This window comes from Chelonoidis abingdonii, chromosome 2 (assembly GCF_003597395.2).
Source record: "Chelonoidis abingdonii isolate Lonesome George chromosome 2, CheloAbing_2.0, whole genome shotgun sequence".
Lineage (NCBI taxonomy): Eukaryota > Metazoa > Chordata > Testudines > Testudinidae > Chelonoidis > Chelonoidis abingdonii.
The window spans coordinates 104,240,570-104,267,627 of record NC_133770.1 but is presented as its reverse complement, the minus strand read 5'-3'; the positions used below and the strand labels follow the sequence as shown (position 1 = coordinate 104,267,627).

Sequence of the window (27,058 nt, the reverse complement as noted above, 5' to 3'; positions counted from 1 at the left end):
ACCTCAGAAGTGGGGAGGTGGGGGAAGGGGAGGAAATTTTGTCCTGAGCGGAGACCTTTTGTCTGTTGATCACCTGTCACAGGAGGTCTGTTCAAAGATTCAATCTGGATTATCCAGGGCCAATGGACAAAGGAAGGATTTTTGGATAAACAGCTTGGTTTTAAACAGGCTCAGGGCGTTCCTCCTAATCCAGCAAGCTGACAGGACCTCTGGTCCATGGAAGGCTCCAATCCTTCAGGAAAGGTTGGAAGGCGTTGACCTATCGAGGCCCCATGAGATGGGGTGCTAGTTGGAATCTGAGGCTGTTATGAACTTGTCAGCACAGAATAGAGCCCTGTGTGGGTTCTGATGCCCTAATCACCTGCCAGAGCTTATGTCAGAGTTGGGGTGATCTCTGGTAAGCTTATTAGCATGCATGTCGGTTCTTCTATTGTTTTTAATATTTTCTCTGTAATGCTTTTATCTTAAAAATATAATATGTTGTAAAGGAAGGGCAGTGTGCTAACTTATAAGTGTAGCAATTACACTGTGCACGATTTCTGAGGAGGGGAGGGAAGTGAAGCAGGAACCTTAGGCAGACTGTCTTTTGCTAGGAATAACAGTGAAAGTAGAGAATCATTCAGCCTAGAAATAACCCAGTCAGGAGGGAGAGAGATGCAGGTCTCCATCCAAGAAAGGCAAAGCCTTAGAAGCCAGAAGCCTGAGTGTGGGTGTTCTTGCTGAACCACTACAGGGAAGCACAGGTGCAGTTGTCCTGAACTGTGACATGGTCATAGGAAGAAAAGCTGGCAGGATATGTTGTTTCTCTGCAAATAAAGGTAGTAAAAAAAAAAAAAAAAAAAAAAAAGAGGGGAGCCTGATCTCAAAAGAAGACCGGATTCCTTAAATCAGTGGAACTGCTATTTATAAGCATGGATTTACCAGAGTTAAATAACGTGGACTAAGAAAAAAAAAAAAAAAAAAAAAAGAGAGAGAGAGAGGAAGGAAAAAAAAAAGACAGGTAGAACTGTTTCTCAGCAGGATGGTTCCAAAATGCTCCACAAAAGCACAAGTTGGATTTGTAAATATAGCTTCATGTTCATCTTTCAAGACAAGAAAGCATCAAATCTAACTGAACAGAGATAATTATGACTGAGTATCATTGATTAAAAACAAAAACAAAAATCAAACACTCCATCTCTCAAATATACCCCTTTTCCAAGATGGAATATAGGACATTACAAACTGTACATATGATGATGTATAGATAATCACTTTTGTATACACACCTCTGCTAGGCGAGACTTCCTCCAGATTCACTGGAACTGCTTCTAGCCAGGATAATGTAGCAATTAGGAGCTTTAAATGCACTAGATTCTGCCAGTAGTGTGCCCTTCAAACTGTGCTGAACATATGTAACAATGTTAACCTTGACTTCCACTCCCCTCACTCAGCATTCTCCCTGGCAGTTGTTATTTAGTTTGATCAATGGCAACCGGCAGTGGTGCAACAATTATACCAGTGAGTCAGGGTCTCTCCAGAGATTTTTGTTATGCACAGTAAATTCTTTTTGTTTCTCTGGCACTGATATTCTTTTATTTAATAAAATGTCCCACTTTGAAAGACAGTCAAAAATATATCTAGGTTTAAAGAACTGACTTACTTCAATAATTTTTGATAAGGGGTGTGAGAACATATTTTGAGAACCAAAGGGTTGCAGGCTGCAGTAAAAGTTAAGAACCTAGTAAAAAATGAGATGTCCAGTGGGTGTCTTACTGCAGACACTACGAACATCACAATCTCATGTGCTTATACATATAATTTTTCCTCTCTGAAAATGTCTAATAAAAATAAATTATTAAAATATAATCTCACCTATAACTTTTCCCAGGAAGAGCGCCTTTGGGGAGTTGAACTGAGTGTCAGAAGCTGTTGGCAGGCTGTAACTTGCTGGAGGATAATGATCAAGCTGGGGAAAGTAAAAAACAAGAGGAGACTTTTAGAACCATACCCTGTTACACTGCTAGTGAATCAGGTCTTCCTTGTGGAGATTATAGGTACATTTAGATCTCTGTTTCTGGATGCTCTTGTTTTATCTGTGATAACAGTGACAGTACCCTTGAGAGCCAAGGTCAAGCCACTGTTTTGCACGAAATTCATTGTACCTTTATTGGTCAGAAGTAAATGAAGGGTAGTTCAGGACACTCCTTTTATGCACTAAAAAGCCTGCACAAAGAATTAAAATGGGAGGTGTGTGAATGGCTCCAAGGGACACTGCTTTCTAGAAGGTTCTGAGCTCATGCAAGCACATTTATTTCCAAAGATGTGACTATACACAGGCAATACTCTCAAAGAACTACAATTACTGGTAACTAACTTCTCTAGCTTCCTTACACAAACTGTCCAAGCAATAGCCTAAGAGCAGAAGCTCTTGTGCTTATTAAACTGGGAAGGAAGAAAGTGCATTGGTGATGTCATAAGACCTGTAGAAAAACCTCTGTGAGCACATTCAAAAATGCTTTTCAGTTGCACATAACTTTACTATTCACCAACTCTTTAAAGCTTAGTCATGGATGTACACACCAGGTTGAAGTCTTAACGTTCAGCCATTTTTGAGTTATCTCTATGGAAAAGATTATAGCAGTATTTTCTTACTTTAGGCAAATTAAAATTTGTTTATAGTCTCACTTAAATCAGAAATGACTGAACAGATTTCCTCAGACCTGCAAGAAGAAAGAGTTCACCTTTCAGCTGAGATGGGGCATGTAAAATTTCAGTTTAAGAGAAGATGGTTTTTTCCAGAGTTATAAGCAGGTGAAGACAAAGAGTTAAAAATATAACTGGATTGTGACATAAACCACAGCAGGTGCCAACAAGCACATAGTAAATTATGTACTTGATATCAGTTTCCATGGTAAAAGGGAATCTGTCATCTAGCATCACATGCATAATTTCCATTAACGTTAATGTGAGTTACATGTGCAGCAGGTGAGAAAAATACACTTGTCTTCATTCAGGAGACAAATGGTAATGGCTTAAATCTGAGTTAGAAATCCAAAACAGTGCTGCACTCAGTGTTGTCATCATCATAATCACCTGGTTACTGAACTAACAAAGATTTGACAGAGGTATGCCAGGAACAGCTTATTGACATAATTATCCAAGGTCTGATTTTTTCAGTCTCTCACAACCGGTTTTACGTTAGTCTAACACCACTGACTCCAAGAGAATTGTTTCTGATTCATTCTTGTGTGGGAGGAGAATCACGCTCATGTGTGTGTGAAACCAGAAAAGAACTAATTTTCCTGGTTTTCCCCTGACTTATGCTTCTGTAAATCAGCAATAATCCACTGAAGTAAAACCACTATCAGTGGGAAGATAATCAGGCCCAGAAGCACTGCACTTTATTGTGAAATTGGCTAACATTTCCTTTGAACTCTCCTATCTCCATCACCCATCATGGAAGAGCGCTGTCTAAATATTTCTTTTTACTGTAGCACAGAATTCTAGCTGTTGGATCTATATGTCTGAGATCACTAGGACACCTATCATATTTATTTGTACCGTGGGAGCACTTAAGAGCACCAGTCACGGACCCTGTTGTGCTGGTAACTGTACAAACATATAACAAAAACATAATCCCTGCTCCCTAGAGCTAACTATGGCTGGATAATGTACCTGGAAAGAAAAGTGAAATTAAATTATGATTCAATGTGAGCATCTTTATCAAAAAATGTTAGACACCAATCCTGCCAGCCTGTTGCATGGGGAAACTCCTTTTGACTTTAATGTGAGTTCCATGTGTGGAAGAATAAACCCCTTGATGAATCCAAGGGAAATCTCAATTTTGTTATAGAGGGACCGAGTATGGCCTGTTCTGCATATGCATGCTGCAGTGCATCTCCTCAGCCACATGGACTACTGCCAGCACATCAGACTGGTCCTCTGCTATCTATGCTGCCTTCCCATAGAATATCGAGTCCAGTTCAACATCTTGGTCCTTATCTTCAAAGTGCTGAATGAGCTGGGCCCAACATACCTAAAAGGCTGCTTCATGCTCTGGGATGAAGGCTGTGTTCACCAATTCTGCTCCTCAGGCACCATGGAACTCTCTTGGGGGCCAGTCCCAAACTGTGGAAAGAACTCCCACAGGAACTATGGACCATCATAAACCTCACCACCTTTCGCTCTAAGTGCCAGGCACACTTCTTTGACCTGGTCTTCTTTAATATAAACATATTGTGTGTGCGCATTTAAAACAAAACAACATCCTCCCCACCCAAAACCCTACCAAAGCAAAACATGAAGAAGCATGGGGTCATTATAGCTTCTCAATAAAATGGCTGTGAGAATATTTTTAACATAGTCAAAATAACATACTTCTCCCTACCACAAAAATAACCCGAGGCTGACACCTGGCATGGGAAATTTCTCCCAGAACAGTTTAAGTTTGGCAAAGTTACAAGTAACTGAAAACACGGTTTTGTACTGAGATGTGTCAGACAACCTCAATTATACGTGGCGTGGCTTTGCTGCCTAGAACAGAATGCAGGGGAGTGAGGAATTCCCCTTACATCACTTCACCAGCTACCTGTATCACGGAGAACAGTGTGGGAGGGAGATTCTACTCTCTCTCTCATGCAAGGAGGTGGGGATTAGGAGAAACCCAAACCTTGGCTCTGCCGCTTCCATCCAGCGTGCTGGCCAGTACATCTGTGCCAGTGTTTGGGGGAGATATGCTGTGCCAGGGATGGGGGAAACCAAGAGGCAGAATGTGAATCTCTGAATCATAATCTGTTTCTCAATCTGCTCAATGCATGGTGTTAGTAGCAAACCTACAATTGAGCCTATGTCATGTACTTTGAGCTGGTGAAATTTTGCTGTTGCTATCTGCATGGAAATGTTCAAATTTAAGTAAAAACTGAAAAATTAGGTGAAGAAATCCAGAAGTGCAAGTTTCAGATATCTTTATGGATCTCCTCATGAAAGCTCAACTCAAGTTATTTAAATCTCCCCTTTACTTCCCCTAGAAAAACAGGAATATGGGAAAATGACTGGAGCGTATGGTTAGAATGAACCTTCACTTTAAATCCAGAGAAATGAGATTTTATGATTCTTTCCTGGGTGCAAGAAGAAGGAAAAGATTTCTGATTATACATGAAATCAGCCCATTACACCAGCTCAAAGCCCTTGGGGAAGTTCTGGTCTGAATTCAGACCCAAAATTTGTGAGTTGTGCCCTTCTCCATTTTTGACGCTATGAATTAAGGGGAATATTGTTCAGCTGGTGGGGAAATAGTATATAAGGTGCTTAAGGAATCGAAGATAGGTCAGTGGTGAGATTTCTTTTCTCTTATTTTTCTTATTTGTCTGTGTTCTATTCGAACAAGATTATAAAAGAAAAACACAATTTTAGAAGAATCTAATCCAGGACATTTCTAGATCAGTGACTGAAAGAATACAGGCGCTCGGAAGGACTGGATTCTTTCTAAAAGTCATGCTGTACTGCCATCCAGTGGCTGTTCAGGTATCAGCTGCTAGAATAAACTGCTTGCAGTCACAAGAAATACTGCAATTATCTCAGTCTAATGTAGATCAAGACTCATAATAGAAAAAGAATTATTACTATCACATGCTAGTTGAAAAGGATATTGCATTATTTAATGAATACAAAATCAATCTTTTGCATATACATAGGATGGCATCATGTATATGTGTTAAATTATAGCTTCTTGATTATCTTTCTGAGTTTTCATTACAGCTTCTTTTCTTTTAAAAATAATTAATTTCATTTGAGCCGAATATAAATACAAACTGGTAGAAAACATTCAGCTTCAGTTCTCAAGTCACATCAAGCCAACAAGGCTGACTTTATCTGACATTGCTGTTGTTTAGGGAGGTTCAATAAAATTCCATTTCTTTTAGATAACTACTCACTTTGATAATGTAACTCATGCTTGCTGCTGGTGCACTTTACTGGTCTTTCGCAAAATAGCAATAAGCACACCTGGCTCGCACATGAAGTAAAATGCAGTGTAAACTAATCTTTTAGGTAGACCATATCCCCTTGGGGCTGGCAGAGGCCAGGGTCACTACCTAATGCTCTCCTGAGCTCTATGTAGAGGTCCTTCCCTCCTACTTATTCAGGATAGAGGAGAAGAGGCTTTCTGTATCTTCTTCTGATGTTAATTGTAATAATGTCACCTTTTCTTGGACATTTATTGCTATCTTTTACTGCAGAGCTAAAAGAAGAACCCAGGTATCCTTCTCCAACACAGTGCTTTAATAACAAAATTATCTTGAATATATCCAGATACATGACTGCTTCCTACCAAATACCTGTGAGTATTCAGGGTGGTGTCGGCACATTTCACAACAAGCAGTCCAAACCCAGAAGTCCTTACTCGGTTTTTAATCAGTTCTTATTCCAGTAGAATTCCCATTGACTGCTATGAAAACTTTGCCTGAGTGAGACCTGAGCAAAAACTGAGTGAGCACGTCAAGATTTGGCCCAGCATCAGAATTTCACAGCCACATTTTCTCATGATGGTCTAGTGAGTAGGTGACGGTTCAATAATGGCTCTACCACCAATGTAAGGCCTGATCTTGCCCTTCTGAAGGTAATGGGGTTTTGCCATTGGATTCAATGAGAGCAGGCTCAAGTACTGGATACGTGACTGTATGCAACTGAACCTAGAAACTTGCTCTGTGACTCTGAGTAAATCCTTGAACCTCTGTGTGGCTCAGTTTGCTCGAGTGCAAAATGGATATGGAACAAACTGGAATGTAGTGAAGTTTAATTAACATTTGCATTAGATATTCAGATGAAATTTGCTATATAGATGTAATTATTATTTGTTTTAAGTAAGACTCCAAATTTTCTTCTCCAGGGCTATACGCTGATTTAAGAACTACTGCTTAGGCTATTATAGTCTTCTTCCAAAGGGATTAACTGCATTCACTTATAATAAAAGCTTTTCACATTGATTTAAATTGGAAATGCAATCAGCATAAGATGCATCGCAGTTAAAAATTAAACACAAGGCTTCCTCCATCCCCTTAAAAAAACAGATCCTTAGCTCATGTAAACTACTGTTGCACCACTGCAGTCAACAGAGCTACACTGATTTACAGCAGCTGAGGTTCTGGCCCAATATGTGGAAGATATGCAAGCTCAGACGAAGGCTTAATAATTAGGTGTGTTTCTAAATGATGGTCTCAAAATGTAACAGGAGCACTAACATGAAAACAGGGCCCTGTTTTGTCTTAAATTAATTCTTTACGTTGACCACCATCAGCTGAAATAACATTATGGTAATTTCAGATCATTGTGCACTCTTTCCCCCTATGTTTAATTGATGAACTTTATGTCAAATGTTAACAGAAGCAATAATAGATTATTTAATACCAGGTTATTAGAATTAAAGAATGTGACCCCTTGTGCTCAAAGACAACATTAATGGGACATTAATTTGTCCAATACATACTGTCATACAATGTAAAATGTGTATCTATTTCTGGTTATGTTTATTTTATACATGGATTTTTAGGCTTTTAACCTTATTTCTGAGAATATTTTGTGACTTTTTCTGGGCATTTAGTCACAATAGCATTATGTCAATATAATGAGCTCACAGAGAAACACATATGCTTTTATTATATGAAATATATTATATAAATGATCTTTCTGCATACAGGTATCAGGTGAGAGCCAGTGTTTTGTGACATGATCTTAAGGAAGAATTTTGAAAACATTGATTTTTGGGTGGCTCATTTTCTTCAAACAGCATGAGCTCTTTTAATGGAGCCTGATTTCTAGTTGGTGAGTGCTCAGCACATTCTAGAAGTGCAACTCCTCTGAGGCATTTCAAACACTGAGTCATCCGACACCATTTGAAAATCTTGGCCTAACTCTTAGATCTTATCTACATTTGCAGTGGTGGCTAGGGTACAGGTAGCTATGTCCCACAGTGAAACACAGTGAAAGGCTTGGCAGCTTCCCACTGCTGGAGCCTCTGACTGTGGCAAGAAAAGGCTCCAGTGGGGGGAGCTGCTGGAGCTTTTTCCCCACTGCAATGAAAGCCTCTGGCAGTGGGGAAAGTTTCACTACAGTGGGGAGACAGCAGGACACTTTACTGCTAAAAAATAGCAGTGTTGACATGGGAGCTGTGTAGAGAGCTGTGTAAGGTACATACTCTGGAGGTTTAGGCATGACCTCTACTCACCTAAGCTGTGCCTCACCATCTACAGTACTGTTTATACCAGTGCTAGTTGGGAGGGTAGAGTCTGTATTCTACATGTCACGGAAAGTGTAGACTTCCCTTAGTAACAGTAGTGACCAATGATGCTTCATACACATTTGAGTAGACTGAGACAGATAGCGCTTAATACAAAAATGATTAATGTTTGCTGGAGATGAAAACTTTCAAAATGAAGCATCATTAAATGTATATAATGTTGACATCTAGAGTTTATAATAAATACCAATATTACAATAAAATATTCCCCTCCCAGAGAACCACTAGCTGTGTCTTATCATATACACAGAAAGTTAGCAATCAACCTCCACTCTCTGGAAGACTTCATTTCAGCATTTTGTTATATGTATAGTTCATTGCCATTTGTTCAACATGAAGAGAAATGGGTTGAGATTCCACTTGCATTAGGTTTAGGAAATAGGACTCACACTTCAAAAATCTTTTTTATTTCATCTTTTTCTCTTAGGGGTTTTAATTCCTTCAGAAAAAACCTGAAAATTAATCTTGCTTTGGGATCAGATAAGAAAGATTGATCAACTGGCAGAATATGGGATGCCATAAGGGACATTTATCCTGTCAGGGTGGAAAAAATACCAAAATAAGGCAATGAGTTGATGAAAGATTTACAAATTATGGTCTGTAGAGTCTTTCTTGGTTATCTGGAGAATGAAAGCTTTTGAGAACCAGGCGATGTGTAAGGGGTCTGTGAAAGTTGGTTGTTACCACAGAACAGTGGTTTTCAACATGTGGTCTGCAGATCCCTGGGGTTCCGCAGACTATGTCTAAGATTCCCACAGGGGTCCGCACCTCTATTTGAAAACTGTAGGGGTCCACAAATGAAAAAAAGTTGACAACTGCTGCTCTAATATGCGTGAAACTTTGAGACTTTGCTAGTTGATTGACAAGTGGGGGGGTGGAGGGGTGGGAAGAAAAAGATTTGTCTGCAATAATACATAGTTCAGCTTATCAGCAGCAAGTCTAAGGAGTGCAAATGGTTACAGCTTCAGGTTTCATAAAAGCAATACAACCTTAGGGCTATATTCTGTCCTGGGATGTATAGGAAAGATTTCTATTGATTTATTTTTTTTTTCTGTTGAGTTCAATGGGAGTCACACATGTGCCAATGAGGAGAGAAGGTCCCTATGACCTCTGAATTTCAGGATACTAATATTTGACTGTCCCATTTAGTAAAGAGGGATATGGACTTTTTTGCAAATTTTCCAGTCCTTCTGGTTTCAACTCAGTCATAAACTAATGCTTTCATTGTTTTTCTCATGGGATTTTGGTCTTTCTGCTTCCTGTTTTTGATGAAATTGGGAAATGCAGAGCCACACCCAGTTTACTAAACTTCTTTGAATTGCAAAAAGCAAAAAATAAAAAAAATACATTGGGTTCATTTCAAGCATTTGGTGAAGGCTCAGGCTTGCGTTCACTTTATTTGAATTGAATCATCAATCATTACTTATAAGACAGTCCTGTCTCTACCAGAGTGTATTCCAAGAATGTTTTACACTATTTCCCTGAGTACATTCTCTCCATCACGCTTCAAGTCCCCTCCAGCCTAAGAAGAGAGAATTGCCAGTCACCCTTGAATTTTGTATTCTGAGCATGAGTGCTGATGTTCCTGGCATAGGTTCTGATACTTCCATGTGTTACATCTGAGCAGGGAAGGTGCAAGGATGTTTTGCGCCCTAGGCAAAACTTCCACCTTGCGCCCCCCAACCCCGAGCCCTGTGGCAGCTCTCTGCCCCCCCCGCCCTGAGGCGCCCCCCCCATGGTAGCTCCCACCCGGCCCAAGGAGCCGTGAGCCCCAAGCTCACCTCTTCTCCACCTCCTCCCTGAGCACGCCGTTCCCGCTCCACTTCTCCTGCCTCCCAGGCTTGTGGCGCCAATCAGCTGTTTGGCGCCGCAAGCCTGGGCGGGACAGAAACAGAGTGGGGCAGCGTGCTCAGGGGAGGAGACGGAGCAGAGGTGAGCTGGGGTGGGGAGCACTTCCCCTGTGTGCCACGCCCCCCCTTACTTGCTGCAGGTGGCCCTACCTGCGCCCCACTGCCCCAGGTCCCTCTGCCTAAATGCCGATGACGACTGGGGTGGCTGAAGATCCAGCCACCACGGTCGCTGCCAAAGGACCCAAAATGCTGCCCCCAAATGCTAGTGCCCTAGGCGACCACCTAGGTCGCCTAATGGGTTGCATCGGCCCTGCATCTGAGGAAGTGGCATCCCATGGAAGACACTTATGCATAACCCTTTGCAAGACCAGAGGTATAGCCCTCAGGCTTCCAGAGGTAAAATAATAGCTTTATAGAAAAAGATAAACCTTTGGTGAGACTGGAACCAGGGTTTCCAGTGTTTCAAACATATGGCATGTTTTGGCTGTTGGCCTGAAAGAAAAATGGCTTGTTCTGAATGAGATTTGAGTGTATGTGGATCGGTGTAAAAGAACAGTTCATTGTGAGGTGGGTTTCAGATACCAGACTCCATGGTTCCAGAAATAAAAGAGTGTGGACCACTTGGAAATGATTATTTAATGCATCAGGAAAATTTAAGCTTCAAAATATAGGCCCAAGAGAAGAAAAATGTTTTAATATAAGAACATTTAGAAAACAGTCTCATTTTGCAAACTGTAGATGGGAGTATGTTAGATTTAATGCCAGACACTGATATTACTTTCGAACGACATTCATATATTTCATGAAGCTTACATAGGATGGCGAAAGTGTTCCTATAGAAATGTGTTGGTCTGGGTGGTACATAGCCCTGGGGTACATAATACATCCATGGAAATGGCTTTAAAAGAAGGCATGGAGAATTGGAGACCTGCAGAGAATCTACAAATACATCCCAATAAGGAAACTGATTAATATTACATTTTGCTGTGTTCCTTTGGGTATTATTCTATTTAATATTAAAATGCATCCCATTTTTATTTCTTGTGTAACAAACTTAATAGCTCTTATATAGCACAACAGGAAAAACAAGTAAAATAGGAAGTATATTGTCCAGATTCCATCCTCATTTAGAATCTTGATTTTTGGGGCACTGCATGGGAAGCCAGAGGGAGAACGTAGGAGTCTAGCCCTGAGGCAGAAATTCTTTTCATTCATGGCTTTATAAGGGCATAATCCAAAGTCCAATGAAATCAACAGAAAAACTCTCATTGACTTCAATCGACTTTGGATCAGGCCCTAAGCATAGGGAGATTTTTTCTTGGACTTCTTTTTTATTATTTTAAAAAGAGGCTTTATTGATGTGTGAATAACTCTAAACACCATTTCTTTCCCCAAAAACTTGATATTCGATTGAGATTGTTCTGTTGTTTATGATCTGGAAAATACTCTACTGAAGTATTATAACCTTTAATGAAGTCAAAACAAATAAAACTCGCCCTATATGGCCTAAAGCCCAGCTCTTGACTTTCATTTACTAGGATAACATAGTCCCCATTTGTCTTACTTAGCTTTTTCCTGTCCACAGGTGAACTTACGCAGTCTTGGAAATGTGCCATGGCTACTGGTAGTTGACATTTTAATAGAGGTGAGACACAAGAATTTTTATAAGCAAATTTAAACTTTGTCCACGTCATCAAAAAAGCAGAAGAAAAAAAATCAAATGTTTGCCTATATGAATTTTTTTTTAAAATAGTTTTCTTGAAGCCTAGACCAACCGTTAACACCGGACACAATTCCTGAGAAAATAGTGGCATTACAAACAGGACACAGTAGTTTAATGAGGCAATAACTGTTGATTTATTCAGTCACTGAATGAGAAAATTATTTACAACCTGTTTGACAGAGTCCCTGTTACTTTGTTTAAATATGCCGATATTAGCAATGAGGGCCATAATTCCAACAATTAAAATCGTTCACACTAAACATCTGTTTTTAAGCCTATATGTATTTATGTCAAAGACTTTAATCAAGTTCTGATTGACCGGCACAAAGACATAAGTTACTATCTAAGTATTCAACAGACTTATGTTTATCGCATCGTACCAATGGGCTCAATAGTGAACCTCTTATTCTATTTATTCATAAGTGATACCCCTGAGAGTTGTGATAAAACAACTCCACAGAACATAAGTAGTAGTGATATATTGTCAGAGTGAAGATTATTTAAATATTTTGGACACTGAATGTACCCTACAGGGTTATTACGGTAAGTTAGAGAGACAGGTATTCTGAATATGAACTTGCTGTTAACACAAGAAAAACAAACCCCATGCACTGGAGTTGGTGCATTCATGAGAATGACATTTTATAGTGCTGTGAGAGTTTGAGAAACTGCATCGGGCAAGCAAGCTGCCTCATTTAAAGAAGTAAACAATCTGCTAGTCTGGCTGGAAAATGGTTTATAAAAGGAAATACAAGTCCACTTGGTGCAGCAGTATTGTGCCAAAGAGAACTCAAACATTGTGACCTGCCTTAGCACACTGAGGCCTTGTCTACACTGGCAAGTTTGTACACCGTAAAGCAGCTATCTGTGCACACTGTAAAGCCACTTAGTGCACATAAACTGCACAGTTGCAGCGCTGGAAAAAAAACACCCCGATGAGAGGCGTCGAGCTTTCTGCGCCAGGGGTACTGCGCCACGGTGCCAGTGTAGATACCCTGGTCGATTACAGCACTGTGATTGGCCTCCGGAAGGTGTCCCGCAATGCCTGTTCTCGCCTCTCTGGTCGTAAGTTTGAACTCTACTGCCCTGCCCTCAGGTGACCAATTATGAGCCCCACCTCTTAAATTCCTTGGGAATTTTGAAAGTTCCCTTCCTGTTTGTTCGGTGATGCGTGCAGTGGTCTCAGCGCATCTTTCCTGGTGGCCATGCCTGCTCCATGAATCAAGCAATCTCCCACTTGGAGCAATGCCGAGCTGCTGAACCTCATCAACATTTGGGGATAGGAGGCTATCCAGTCCCGGCTGCACTCCAGCCATAGGAATTATGATACCCACGGGCAGATTTCACGATGCATGACAGAAAGGGGCCATGACTGGGACACACTGCAGTGCAAGGTCAAAGTGAAGGAGCCGGAGGCAAACTGCCAGTCCACTGGTGTGCCCATGAGCTACCAGTTCTGCAAAGAGCTGGACACGATACTCGGTGGCGACCCCACCTCCACTGCAAAGGCCACTGTGGATACTTCAGTGGCTTGCATGCCAATTGAGAGTGGATAGAGCCAGGAGGAGAAACTCTTGGATGAGGATGTGGAGGGGGACCTAGAGGCAGAGGATGACTCCAAGGTCAGAGATGCATGCAGTCAGGAGCTCTTCTCTACCCCAGAGGAGTCTAGCCAGTCACAGCTGTCGGAGCTTGGCGAAGCGCAAACAGGAGAAGAGGCCCCTGGTAAGTGACTCTGATTTTGGAAATCGCTGAAGTGAGTTGTTGGGGGCAGGAGGGTTGCAGAAAGCAGGCTGGTGTCTGTATAATGCACATACCACAACATGTCTAGCCTGAGCGGCGGAACAGGGTGTTGATTGACTCCCTCACTTCATGGGAATTTACCTCAGAGATCTCCACAAAATTCTCATGGAGATACTGGGCAATCCAATGCCACAGGTTCGTTGGCAGAGCTGCTTTGTTTCTTGGCCCATTAAGGTTGGCTTTCCCACACCACTCTGCTGTCATGGGGGCGGGCATTGCTGCACACAGCCGAGCTGCATAAGGGCCAGGGTGGAAGTCGCAGTCTTGGAGAAGACCCACCCTTGATTCCCTGCTCACCCACAGCAGTGAGATATCTTCCATAATGAACACAGCGTATGGAAAATGTGGGAACAATAATGATTATAAGGCCTCTCTCCCCCACAGTGCTGGCTCTCTTCAAGAGCCAAGTGTCCAGTACAGTCCTGCAACACTGATTTCCCCTGCCCCTGCGGTTACTCACCATTTTGGGGGTTTTGTGGCTCGTGTGCTTTCCGGGGGTCAACCAGTTAATGACAGGTATGTGAATCGTAGCTGAAGTACAGTACCCACTGCACTGTACTCCAAAGGAGAAGGTTGGAAAGGGAACCTGGATATACACAAATCTTTAACTGTCCCGGGACCCCATCTCCACCTGGGATCCTCCCTTCCCCCACCTCTCTCAATTCTGATGTGGTTTTTTTGTTTCTCTCCCCCCTCCGGTTGTTGTTTTTTAATAAAAGAGTTCTTTTGGTTTGAAAGCAATTTTTAGTCTATTAACTGAAAGCAAACAGAGCCCTGCAAAGCAACAGGCAATTTTCTTAAACCTTCATAGTACATTGTCTGCACCAATCACAGTCACCTCCTAGCATTACAAGCACTGCATTTCCAAGCACAGCAACAAATATTAGTGGCTTTCAGCTTCAGAGTGCTGCCTCAAGGCATCCCTGATCCTTATGGCCACACACTGCACCCCTCTAATAGCCCTGGTCTCCGACTGTTCAAATTCAGTCTCCAGGCGCTGAGCCTCAGCAGTCCCGCCCTGAGTGCTTTCACCTTCCCTTCATTCGGTCCAGCCTCCCATATAGGCAGAGCCAGCAGGCCTTTAAATGGCCAAAACCACACTCAACAGTCATTCTGCACTTGCTTGGTCTATTGTTGAACCACTCCTTGCCGCTGTCAAGATGCCCTGTGTCTGGCTTCATAAGCCACGGCATTAAAGGGAAGGCAGAGTCTCCCAGGATCACAACGGGCATTTCGACTTCCCCTATTGTGATCTTCTAGTCTGGGAAGAAAGTCCCTGCTTGCAGCTTCCTGAACAGGCCAGTGTTCCGAAAGATGTGTGCATCATGCACCTTTCCAGACCAGCCTGCGTTAATGTCTGTGAAATGCCCACAGTGATCCACAAGCACCTGGAAAACCATAGAGAAATACCCCTTCCAATTAATGTACTTGGTGGTTACGTGGTCTGCTGCCAGAATTGGAATGTGTGTGCCATCTATCACCCCTCCGCAGTTAGGGAAACCCATTTGTCCAAAGCCATCCATGTCACGCATGTTGCCCACAGTCATGGTCTTTCGGAGCAGGATGCATTTAATGGCCCTGTACACTTCCATCAACATGACTCCAATAGTCGACTTTCCCACTTCAAATTGGTTAGTGACTGATCGGTTGCAGTCTGGGTAGTCGGCTTCCACAGTGCAATGGCGATGCGCTTCTCCAATGACAGGGCAGCTCTCATTCTCGTGTCCTTGTGCTGCAGGGCTGGGGTGCACTCATCACAGTCCCATGAATGTGGCTTTCCTCATGTGAAAGTTCTGCAGCCACTGTTCGTCATCCCAGACGTGCATGACATTGTGGTCCCACCACTCAGTGCTTGTTTCCTGAGCTCAAAAGCGGCATTCCACTGTGGTCAGCACCTCCATGAATGCCACAAGCAATATCATGTCGTAGCTACTACACATGGCAAGATCAATGTCAAACTCCTCTTGACTTTGTAGTTTAAGGAATAACTCCACTGCCACTTGTGATGTGTTAGTGAGAGCAAGCAGCATATTGGTCAACATTGAGGGATCCATGCCTGGAGACCGAAGATGCAGAGCTCACAGTACACAAACTACTGAAAGATGGTGCCAAATTTGGACGGAAGCACAGGGATTGCTGGGATGTGAAGTGATGCATCACAGGCATTGGGACAGGACCCAGAATGCCCTGCGACCCCCTCTGCCTTCCCACAACTCTTAGCTGCAGAAGAGGAAGAGATGCTCTGTGGGATAGCTGCCCAGAGCGCACCGCTCCAAATACCACCGCAAGTGTCGCAAGTGTGAATACATTACTGCGCAGGCAGCTGACAGTGTAAACACTCAACAGCAGTTTCCCTTTAGTGCTCTCTGAGATGCGCTGTAACTGCTGGTGCTGTAACTCTGCCAGTGTAAACGTGCCCTGAGAAAAGACGTCACTTTGTTCTCTAACATCCACATTTTCAAGTACAGAGGAGTGCACATCTTCCCAAATTCTGAGAAATGGCAGGTGATATTAATCCTGTGTCTTGGAATGGGCTCTGCATCAAAGGTTAGTGCAGCCCACCAGAACAAAACAATGCCTTCTTCTCTTAAATATGTATATGCCCATGTTAAAGCTGTCTCATTTACAGGGGAAAAACAGGTAAACCTCAAAGCCTTCACTTTTCTGGGGTACAAACCAGAACCAAATGAAAATCTTCCCTTTTCCAGCGTATGATATGGGTAGCACAGGATTTTTCCTATCATGAGCCACTCCTTTCCTTATCCTCTTTTTCATGCATATTGTCTGGGTCCTGTAGTTTAATAAGCCTTACCTGCATCTGCTCCCCAACTATTTAACCCAGTTTTGTTCCATACATCTGCTGACCTGACAGGGTAAAAAGCCCTCAACCTAGTTTACCCTGTCAGTGCAACCCTAGAGGTGTGTGGAAGCCTCCAAGGACCCAAGTGGGTAGTTTACTCTCTCTCACTCTCAACGTAACATACCGCAAAAGTGTTGGATTAACCTTATGAGATGCTAAAGTTAGGCTAATTAATGCAAGGCGGGCACCCTTAACTGTGTTGGCATTTTCCAAATAGAGTCTGGAAGAGGGTTTCATATCCCACCACCAAGTTCGAGAACAAATTGTAACAATCAGCCATACATCTTCAGGAAACATTCCAGGCACCATAAAATAGAAGCATTTAAGGTCCAGAGGAAAAACTGACTACAAATCTTATCTGCTATCAGTTTATAGTTTGATAAATAAGAAACACCCTACCAAACAGTTTGGTGAATAGTCTATACACGTTACACAGTTGCTGACAGTTGCTGAGGCTGTGACTCTTTACAAAGAGAAGAGTAACTTTCTGAAGAAATTCTGCCTCAGTGCAACCAAAGTGATTCTGAATCAGAGATGCGTGCGTACTCCACTGTGAGCTTCAGGCAAATGATACCATAATCCACTGACAAAGCTTCCCCCTGCTGTTTTTTTACTGGCAGGTATCCATTTTGATCACCTCCTGGTAAATGCAGTGACAGCTCCCATCCTTGATCTTTTGGCTTGGTTCCCAAGGAGACCTCCTCTTGTTATATTTTATTCATGGTGCCTGCTGTGTTGGTTCCCTCACATTGTAAACTAGGCGAGGGGATTAAAAAAGCCAACATAACATAAGGAAGTCAACTCTTTGGATGCCTTAAGTATGGACCAGCTATCTGAGATTCCTTGAGGGACCTGTAGGGCAATCTTCAAACATCCATTATTTAAATAACTAAAAAACTAACCAACAAACACTGCCAGAAAAATGTTTCTCTCATTTTCTCAAATGTGGAATTTCTCTCGAAAATTACACTGTCCTAAGGCTGAGGAAGGGCAATATTCAATTCTACACTAATGACAGAATTAAGGTCCCATATCTTACAACACATTAACGCTAGAAGCAGGATTTATACCAATAGAAACCCCAGAAATTCTCCCTTTCTGGTGGACATACAACTTTTGTTTCTAGCCTTAGCAGCTCACAAATACTATGACATTATTATGTACAATAAAGCTATTTTGTGTAATTTTCTGAAGTTTCTAATATGTATTCTTTCTGTCTCTAAGTCTTGGACAGCTGGAGTCATGCTGCTAAGGGAGCATAAAGGCAGAAGAACATTTTTGAATACTTTCTAAATATCTGTCAAATAGTTTTTCTATAAAATTTGAGGCATTTGTACAATAAATGAAGCCAAAAAATGAAGCTGCGGTGTGGTATAAAGGTTTTATTGGCACTTGTCTGGGATGATATGCCTATTTTATTTTTGGTTTGCCATTTGTAAGTACTCAGTCTATCTGAAGCTCATGGCAGTAAAGCTTTTATACCACACCATTCGATATTCTCCATATGTATACACGTGACAGGAACTGAAAGCAGCACTATCTGATTAACATACAGTTAAACACAGAAAAGGGTGTTTAGAAAACTTTAACTGCTTCTCACAGTGCCTCTGTGAGGTACCATAGCAGCCGCCATGTTAATCTGTATCTGCAAAAAGAACAGGAGTACTTGTGGCACCTTAGAGACTAACAAATTTATTTGAGCATAAGCTTTAGTGGGCTACAGTCCACTTCATTGGATGCATGTAGTCTTCCACTACATGGATCTGAAGAAGTGGGCTGTAGCCCATGAAAGCTTACTCTCAAATAAATTAAGGTGCCACAAGTACTGCTGTTCTTTCTGTGAGGTACGTAAATAGTATTGTGCTCATTTACAGAGAAATAAACGGAGACACAAACAGGTGAAGTACTTGCCAGTGTCACACAGAAAATGAATTAGGACTGGAACCCAGGAATCTAGAGTCCTAGGCCCTCAATCATACTCCTTCACTTATGTCCCAAATCCTGCCAACACTTATGCACATCCTGAATTTTATCTTCTTGAATAGCTCCATTGGCCATACCTCCATTGAGCTCAGTGGATCTATTCCTGTTCATAAATTTAAGGATAGGCACATTTAAAAGAAAGGCTTTGGTAAGAAAGAAAGGATGCTCCTATAACTAGCTCACAAGACTGGGATTCAGTAGACATGGGACTAGTTATGCTACGTTTGTAACGTGTTCGTATCTTGGCATGGAAGGCGTTGGTGTACCTATGACTATCACTGTTAGTAATAAAGCTATATAGTATTCAAAGGCTCAGATGTATATTTACCTGGAGAACTATGTCCCTTTCATTCCGTGTGACATTAACACTGTGTGGCTGTCCATTTGCCATGTTTCTGTGGTCCACATCAATGTTATATGGCTCTCCAGTGCCTCCAAGGTTGTATCGAATCTGTAAGTTTCCTATAGAAAGAAATGTACAACATTTTAAACTATTTACAGCTTTATTTCCCAGAACTCTTTTTTTCCCCCTCCTCATTTCATTTTTTACTTATGACCTCCATCATTTCATATTTAAATCGCTCTTGGAGTAGAGCTCTGCTGCAGAAGAATTTAAATAGGAAGAGTCAGTGCCTGACAATTTAAATCTAGTAGGGGTGGTAATTGTTTCCAGTTTACAGCCATAAACCAGATAGTGACCAGTGTCTCAAAACCAAAGCAGCTGCAAACTGTACTAACTAAAAAATAAACAAATCAGAATTATACATGAAATGGTATGAAAGTGACTTATAAAAATATGTTAACATATAAAGCAAGATTGTTCTGTTGAGATTGTTATCCTTGCCCAAATAAAATTGTTAAAGCTAAATACAGAAATAAAAGAATAATCGTTTTATTTGGTAGACGGAATAAGGATTTTCATAAATAAATTAAGGATACTTATGGAATAAGTATAATATCTGATTTATGACAGATGAATATTGAAATTACATGTGAACACAAGGCTTTCTTTCCATCCCATTTAGTTGTTGTTTATGGATCAGCTGTCCTTGGGGTGTTTTGAAGGACTCTGAAGGAAAACTTTTAGTATTTGACGCAAAAGGGTTTTGACAAATGGGTGATTCAAGTTAGGTTGCTAAGCAGAAGTGGTCAAATTTTTTTCATTGCAGCTCTTTTTCAATGGAGAATTGGTTTTTTGAAACTTTTTTTTGCAGAAAATTTCAATATTTCATCAGAAAACTGAATGCTCTCACACCAAACGTTTTCAGTTTTTAGCCAAACCCCAAAATATTCTGATTCAAAATGATGCTATTATACACCATGGGAGCTGTAGTTCAGATATCTTATGCTTCCATTTTCTCTGGCTAGATTACTTCTCGCATGATGCACCATGGCCCGGGATTCCTATGATGCATTTTTTCCCCTCACCAAGAGAGGAAAAGGTTGTGCATCTTTAGAGATATAGTCTGGCCAAAGGGCCCAGACCACAGAAGAGAATAGGAGCATGAGGCATCTGAATTACAACTCCCATAAAACACAGCAGCACCATTTTGAATTGAAATATTTTCTTTTTTGATATTTCAACAAAAAGTCTGAATTTTATACTTCCCCCCCAACATCTCTCTTTTCTAGCCAGCTCTACTTCTAAATACCATTTTATGCATCTAAATAGGTGGCCCAATTTTCAGAAGTGCTACACATCCAACAGTTTCCACTGACTGCAACAGACATTACCGTGTGAGGTGAACACTTCTGAAAATTAAGCCACTTATTTAGGTGTCTAAAAAGTGGATTTAGATGTGGATTTAAAGCAACCTTTACTGAAATGTTGACTGTATGGTTCTAATCTTATATTTGAGTTGTAATTCTGCTGGAAAGGTGCCATCTGTCTTTATTGATGTAATATTTATAAAATTAGAATTAAATAATAAATATGGCTCCAATCCTGCAATTTACAATGTGTGGGCAGAGGGATGCATTTTCACATAGTCCCACTGAAGCCAATGGGTTCTGCAAAAGTGCAGTTGTCTGCCTATGTATTGTAAATGTGAGGATTGGGGCTTATATTAAAAATATATAAATGCATTTGTGAGCTTCAACGGGCTTTTAATAAACCACAAAAGCCAGGACTATTTTAAGATTCTATATAATGCAGTACTCCAAATGCAAACTGGAAAAAAAAAGTTCCTTCTTGTCCATATGCACCTCTCCTCTTCTCAGAAATACCACTCACCTCCTTCCTGATCTTCCCTTCCCAACAATGATAAACTGCACTAAACATTTGAGAATGAGTTGATATTGTAGCTGCTTACAATTAAGTGACACTGACAAACATTGCTTAGAGCTTGATCCTGGAAATACTTTGGCGCGTGAATAAAGTAATTCACAAACCTAAGAGTCTGCAGGATCAAGCCCTGGACTTTCACTGTATTCACTTTGATTATGTAACGAACTAATTTTGGGGGTTGGAGTGAGAGGGGCAACGGTAGCAGAGGATATCACAGTGCTTTAAAAAAGGGCTATATTCATAAAGAAATTTAGGTGTGATGACACTCATCACCACCACACCTAACTTTTAGTAAGGGCTTGTGAATCCCAATGGGATGTGGTTTTGGAATTTTGGTGTTTAAAATGGCAGTAGCCCGAAGTGATTAGCTGTCAAAAAAAGATGCCTCTATAAGATGGGTATTAGCTTTGTGTTGTATACAGGGACAATGACACACACAGACTTGTCTACGATCTAACAGCAATTCAGGGATAAAGCCAGTTACAGAATCCATAACTCGTCTCCCAGACTTGTGGTCTAACCATTAGACCACAAGCCTTCCTTATTTATGTTTTTTATAATCCAGTGTTTCTTAGTGTTCCTATTTCCTGACATTAGACCTACTCTTACTTGAATTGAAGTCAATGGTAAAACTCCCATTGATGTCAGTGGGTGCTGGATCAGGCCCTTGGTGGTGGGAGGGATTAAGGAAAAGTAAAGGTGACAGAAAATAATAGGTTGTATAGCATACATTTTAATGCAAGAATCTGACTTCAAACCAACCTCCCTACCTTATAATCTAACCTCTGTATTTTATATTTATTAAAATGGATGCTGCTTTGGGTTTTTATGCCAGAATTTCGATCCACCCTATGGGCCTGACTTTCAACTCGGTTACACCAGTTGCATGGGACTCCATTGACTCAAAAAGAGTTACACCAGTGTAAAGCTAGTGCAATAAAATATAGAATCAGGCCTTGCATCTCCTGTTTTGAAATTACATGGCTGGAGAGATCTTCCTATTAGCTCATGGCTTTTGCTTTGGCTATTGTGTGCCAATGTTTTTTTTTTTTATCAGTAGTAACTTCAGCGGAGAAAGCTCAGAATGATCACTTACCAGATGGCTTGACAAGCACTGCCATATAGTCCTGAGTGTAAGAGCTGATGTACAGGAGGACACAAGGGGACTTGGTGGTACTGAAGCTGAAACTGAGCGCCTCCTTATTCAATCTGAGGTCTGGCACAGTGTTATCATGGTCTGTAGAGCTCAACATAGTTCGGCTGACTAAGTCTTTCACACTGATCCCTGGGGACTGGAAATTATATCGGAGCCACATCCCCTCTTCAAAAAATGCTCCAACGTCTTGAAAACAATAACAGGAAGAGAAGTAAAGGAGAAAGTGAATGTGCCGATACATTCTTTGAAAAATACCAGGAATAAACAGCAATAAATAAATTATTATTATTGAATGTAATTGGTGCTCCTTTATATGTCTATCTAGGATGAAGAAATGAAGCACCTTGCAACCATTAACAAATCAAATCGATCCTCATAACTTCCCTAAGAGGAAGGAAAGTACTGTTCCCATTTTATTGATGGAGAAATGAATACACAGAGAGAGAACCTAATTTGCCCAAGGTTACACAGAAAGCTTGTAGCACATCTGGGAATTGAACCCAATTGCCTGAGTCCTACTGGATTGTAGAATAATCTTACAGGGATTGTTGAACACTCCAGCACTTGAGAGATTTAAAATGGGATCAGACAAAGAACAGAAAAATCATCTACTGATGGGGCAAGTCTATACTGAAAAGGCTGAGGGGTATTTACCAACTTTAACTTCTAAGAACTTGTGTATTTGCACTGAGTGGCTGAGGGGAAGAAAGGAGCTCTTTCCCTTCTAATGCCCCTAACAGGAAGCAGGCACAATGGGGATATTTGTGGTCCTGAAGAATTGTCAGAGAAGTTCAACATGCCAAAGAAGATGTGAACTGGTCAGTAGGGCATACAGCTAGGACTCCTTTCCCTCAAGCAATCTGCTAGCATTTAGAGGCCAATGGTGGGTGAAGTGCACACGGTACTCCTTTTTGTGTGTGGGGGGTGCACATATGAGCACTCTTCCCTCAGTGCCTTGGAGACATCCTGCCTGTTTGTGTTCTTTGTGAGCAGAATGCCTCCCGTTAGGCACTACACTTCTATACCCTACTCAATGTAGCTATGGTTCTCAAAGCCGGAATTTAGCCAAAAGAGAGCAGCAACCATATCAATAATATTTAGGGGAATAAAGAATTAAAACATTAAAATCAGCATTTATACCAAATAATTAAAGCTAGGCCTTTGTGAACATTCAAAAGAGAATGCTGCCTCTAGCCCATTTCCACCAATAATTCCTCAGTTTTAAAAATGTATTACAGCACAATAATTCAGCATTAAGGCCCTTCCACTGTGCCAATATCCTAATATTATTTACTACCTCACATCAAGAGAATAGATAAAGATAGATCAAGCATAAGAAACACTAAACAGATTAGAGGGTCCTAGAGGCGAGAAAACACAGTAAAGAAAAATAGAAAAGAACATTTAAAACTTTTTCATTCTACTAAGCATTCAAATGAAATATATAAATAACTTGCTTTTATGTTAACAATTATAAAATAACTTTTTAAGCTAATGATAACAGTATGACTTTTCTCTGTTATATTTCTGATACACATCCCCAGAGTCTTTGTCATTTGTAAAAGGGAGTATTATAAGAAAAGATGACATATCCTGGAAAATTGCTGTTGAATGCACAAGTAATGACTATGTATCAGGTTCTCCTGCTACCCATATTCTGCAGAATAGTACCTTAGTCCATGAGTAGTCTTGTTGTGAAGTTGCTACTGAATATGATTAAGGGCATGAGAATCTGTAATTATAGTAAAAATTTGAGATGTCTGAAAAATGGAATTTCCATCACACAGGAAATTCAGATGATATTTCAACATTTGTTTTTGTCTTGAAACAAAATGAAAAGTTGAAATATCAAAACTTTTCATGGAATGAAAATCCCCCCAAAATTTGATTTGGAAAATGTCAAAACGTTTCATATTAAGGCAGTTTGACATTAATCTTCATGCACTTGAACAGTGATGGTGCCTCATGAGAGTTGTCACTTGGATGCTGCATACTCCCCTTTCCCCTATAGGTTGGTTGGGCTGTATCTCCCAAAGTCTTTCTCTCTGACAGAGCTGCTGCCATACATCGTGGCAGCTGCTCTGTATGTACATGAGCTGCTGCCACGATGTATGGCATCGTGGCAGCAGCTCTGACGTACATCACAGTGCATCATGGGAGACAGAGTGGCTCGGAAGCCTGGTCCACAGAAGAGAATGTGGGCATTAGGCACTCAGACTGAGGCACCAAGATGGCTCAGACAGACAAAACAGGTTAATCTTGAACTGACACGAAATGGAACCTTCTCATTTTAATTTTCCCGGAAGAAATTTTTTTGTATGGGAAAATAGATATATTCCCCATATTTTCCATTGAAAAAGTGGTTCAATGGAAAATTCTCAACCATGTTTGATAATAATAGTACACTCCCACCTATTTCATACTTAAAACACATAATCCAAGACTAATATAGTTACAGAATACAGTGAAGGTTGACTTCAGAAAATACTCAAGGGAATGAAAAAACAATTGAGAAAAAGCAATTTCTTTCCATGAGTTTTATTAACAAAAACGTGGACCATACTTTGTATTAAGGAGTCAGGACACTGTCACATGGTGGTCTGAGAGTCCTTTCAGGCCTTAATTACAGAGCGCACCACTTCAGGTCTCCTTCACTACTAGCCTGTTTTATTTTGTTGCACCAGCAGGCCTCTGCCTATAGTGCTATTTACAAGCCCTAGCCAGTGTCCCCACTTGCTTCTGGGGAAGGGAAGGGAAGGGAGCACGCAGACATCCTGCAAGCCTCTGGCACTCCACTCCACTCCACTCTTCTCAATTTATATGCATCCACCTCCTGAGGTTTCCTCTCCCTCTAATTAGTCCTTCAGCTGTAGCTCTACTCAGTTGATTGACCTTCCAATTAGGTCTCAATTAACCTATATTGGTGGGGATTTGATGACAGCATGCTGAGTCTGCTCCTGACTCAGAACAAATCTATCACAGGACCATGTATAAATAGTTTATGAAGGTAATAGATATTATAAGTATGTTATAGACATTAGTAATATGTGTTAAATATGGCTATGAGCCAAGGTTATCAGCAACCTTATTGACTATTGAACTCTATAACAATATGAGTTGAAAACCATTTATTAAAACAGCTACAATTTATTAACCCTTTATATACTATTTATAAATATATGCTTCATATGAACAGGCAGATTACCACTGAAACTGCTAAAATGTCAATATGCTATACTATTTAAATAGAATTTCATTTTAAATAGCTCCTTCCATATTTGAAGTATCTCAATGTCCTTTGCACAGTTATAAGCATATATTAGTAGCAAAACAGAGGTGCAATCAAATGCTGATTTTACAAGATGTGCAGTAATGTATGCCTGGTACTGGAGGGTAGGAATGTGCCCTTAGCTAAAGGCAAGGAAGCGAAGATGTAAGAAAGAGGTTACATTACCAGATATTTCATTGATGCCCCTTTCCAGTGTCTTGCTAAGCACTAGAAAAGATCTGTCTTCCTGGTACCTTATAACAAGTTCCCAAGAATTGAAATATAATATTTAGAAATGACACTGCAGCCACATAAAACAATTGTCCAAGCTGTGATCTGACAGTATTGGAAATGATGTAGAGCCACCGTGATAGATTTATAGCTGTCATTTCTTAGGAGAAATTTTAAATCACCTCCAAATAGTTATGGAAAAGGCAATTTCCTTTAAAATCTTTGTGTTTCGCTAGATCCAATTTTTATACTTGTTTTGGATGAATAATTAAGAGGACTATTGTGCAAACACCTATCATCAAGTTCAGTGCTTACTCCTGTGAGTTAGTAGCATTGAAAATAGTGGGACTGCTTATAGTATTAAGTACTATGTACAGTAGTAAATGTCTGTAGGATTTGCCCCAAAATAGCAACTTATGTGAATGTTAATAAACGACTGTATGATAGTTCTGTGTTACATCATTGTCTAGAGCTGCTGATGAGAAAGGCTGCTTGCATGTGTAGTTGTTTTTCAGTGATGAATGACATGATACATGTATGTATAGGGTGAAAGTCTGCTCTCACTTACCCTGGTGTCAATTTAAAGCTCCCTGCAAAAACCCACATGGCTGCTACCTTATTATCCTTGACATCCATCCTTATGACTCATTTCTCATAGAAAAAAACATATTGCTAGGCAGGTGGTGAGCCAATATTACTGCTCTTGTTTGGCTTGTTACATCTATTAACTATGCACACAGCTCGTCTGTAAAATTATTGTTTTTTCCTTTTCCCTCCCAGTCTGTTTGCCTTACCTGCTTGTTATGTATTATCTTTTAGCCAGCAAGCTTTTTGGGGCAGGGATAGTCTTTTACTACATCTCTGCCCAGTGCCTAGCACAATGGGGCTCCCTGGCTGGGAGTACCAGCTCTCCCCTGCCCACCTTCTTGCTGATGTGGGCTGAACCAGCATGCAAAAAACAAACAAAGAAAAAAAATCTTTCATGGTTCATGTGACATTTCTGAGACATTTCATTCAGGTCACTAAACTTGCCTGTATTACAGCCTAAACCTGCAAAATAAATGGAATGTTCTTGAAACTAACTTCAGGTAAGGACACACAAATAATTACCAGAATAGCTGAATAATTATAAATGTACCATATATTGCAGCATATCTTAAAATCTGCCTCACATTTGCCTTTAAGAATCTTAGGGACACAGTTTACTCTGGACAGATCAGGACTTAATTAGCAATTTACATTTTGGGCTTGATCCTTCAAGGTGCTTAGTGCCCTGAGCTCAGGTTCCAGTTCAGCAAAGCATTTAAAAACATGCAAAAGTCAATAGGATTTAAGCACACAACTAAATATCCATCCTTAAGGGCTTTGCTTAGTAGGCATGTACTGACTGACTACGAAGGTAGATGAGGGTGCTCAGCATTTTGTAGGAGTGGGCCCATTACTTTTCTGTTAAAATATCATAATCCAGAGGCAGATCATTTTTTCTAAATTGTACTCAGTTATGACTTTGAAATGCTGATTGCTGATCAGTAAGGACATTTTCTACTGGGAGGACACCAAACACTGATCACCTTGAGGGGTTTTTTAAACAGGAGGCATCTAAGTCCCTGATTCAGGAAAAC

At 40.7% G+C, this 27,058-nt stretch overlaps 1 protein-coding gene across 1 annotated transcript in view; it reads right to left on the bottom strand.

The window, feature by feature from the left end:
- Positions 1–27,058, bottom strand: part of CNTNAP2 (contactin associated protein 2) — a 2,322,964-nt gene that overhangs the window by 651,308 nt on the left and 1,644,598 nt on the right. Inside the window, exons 19-21 of the mRNA XM_075062605.1 lie at positions 21,878–22,123; positions 18,823–18,956; positions 1,855–1,948 (exon numbers count right to left, since the gene is read on the bottom strand). Coding sequence (XP_074918706.1) covers positions 1,855–1,948; positions 18,823–18,956; positions 21,878–22,123 — 474 coding nt within the window. The remainder of the gene's footprint in view (positions 1–1,854; positions 1,949–18,822; positions 18,957–21,877; positions 22,124–27,058) is intronic.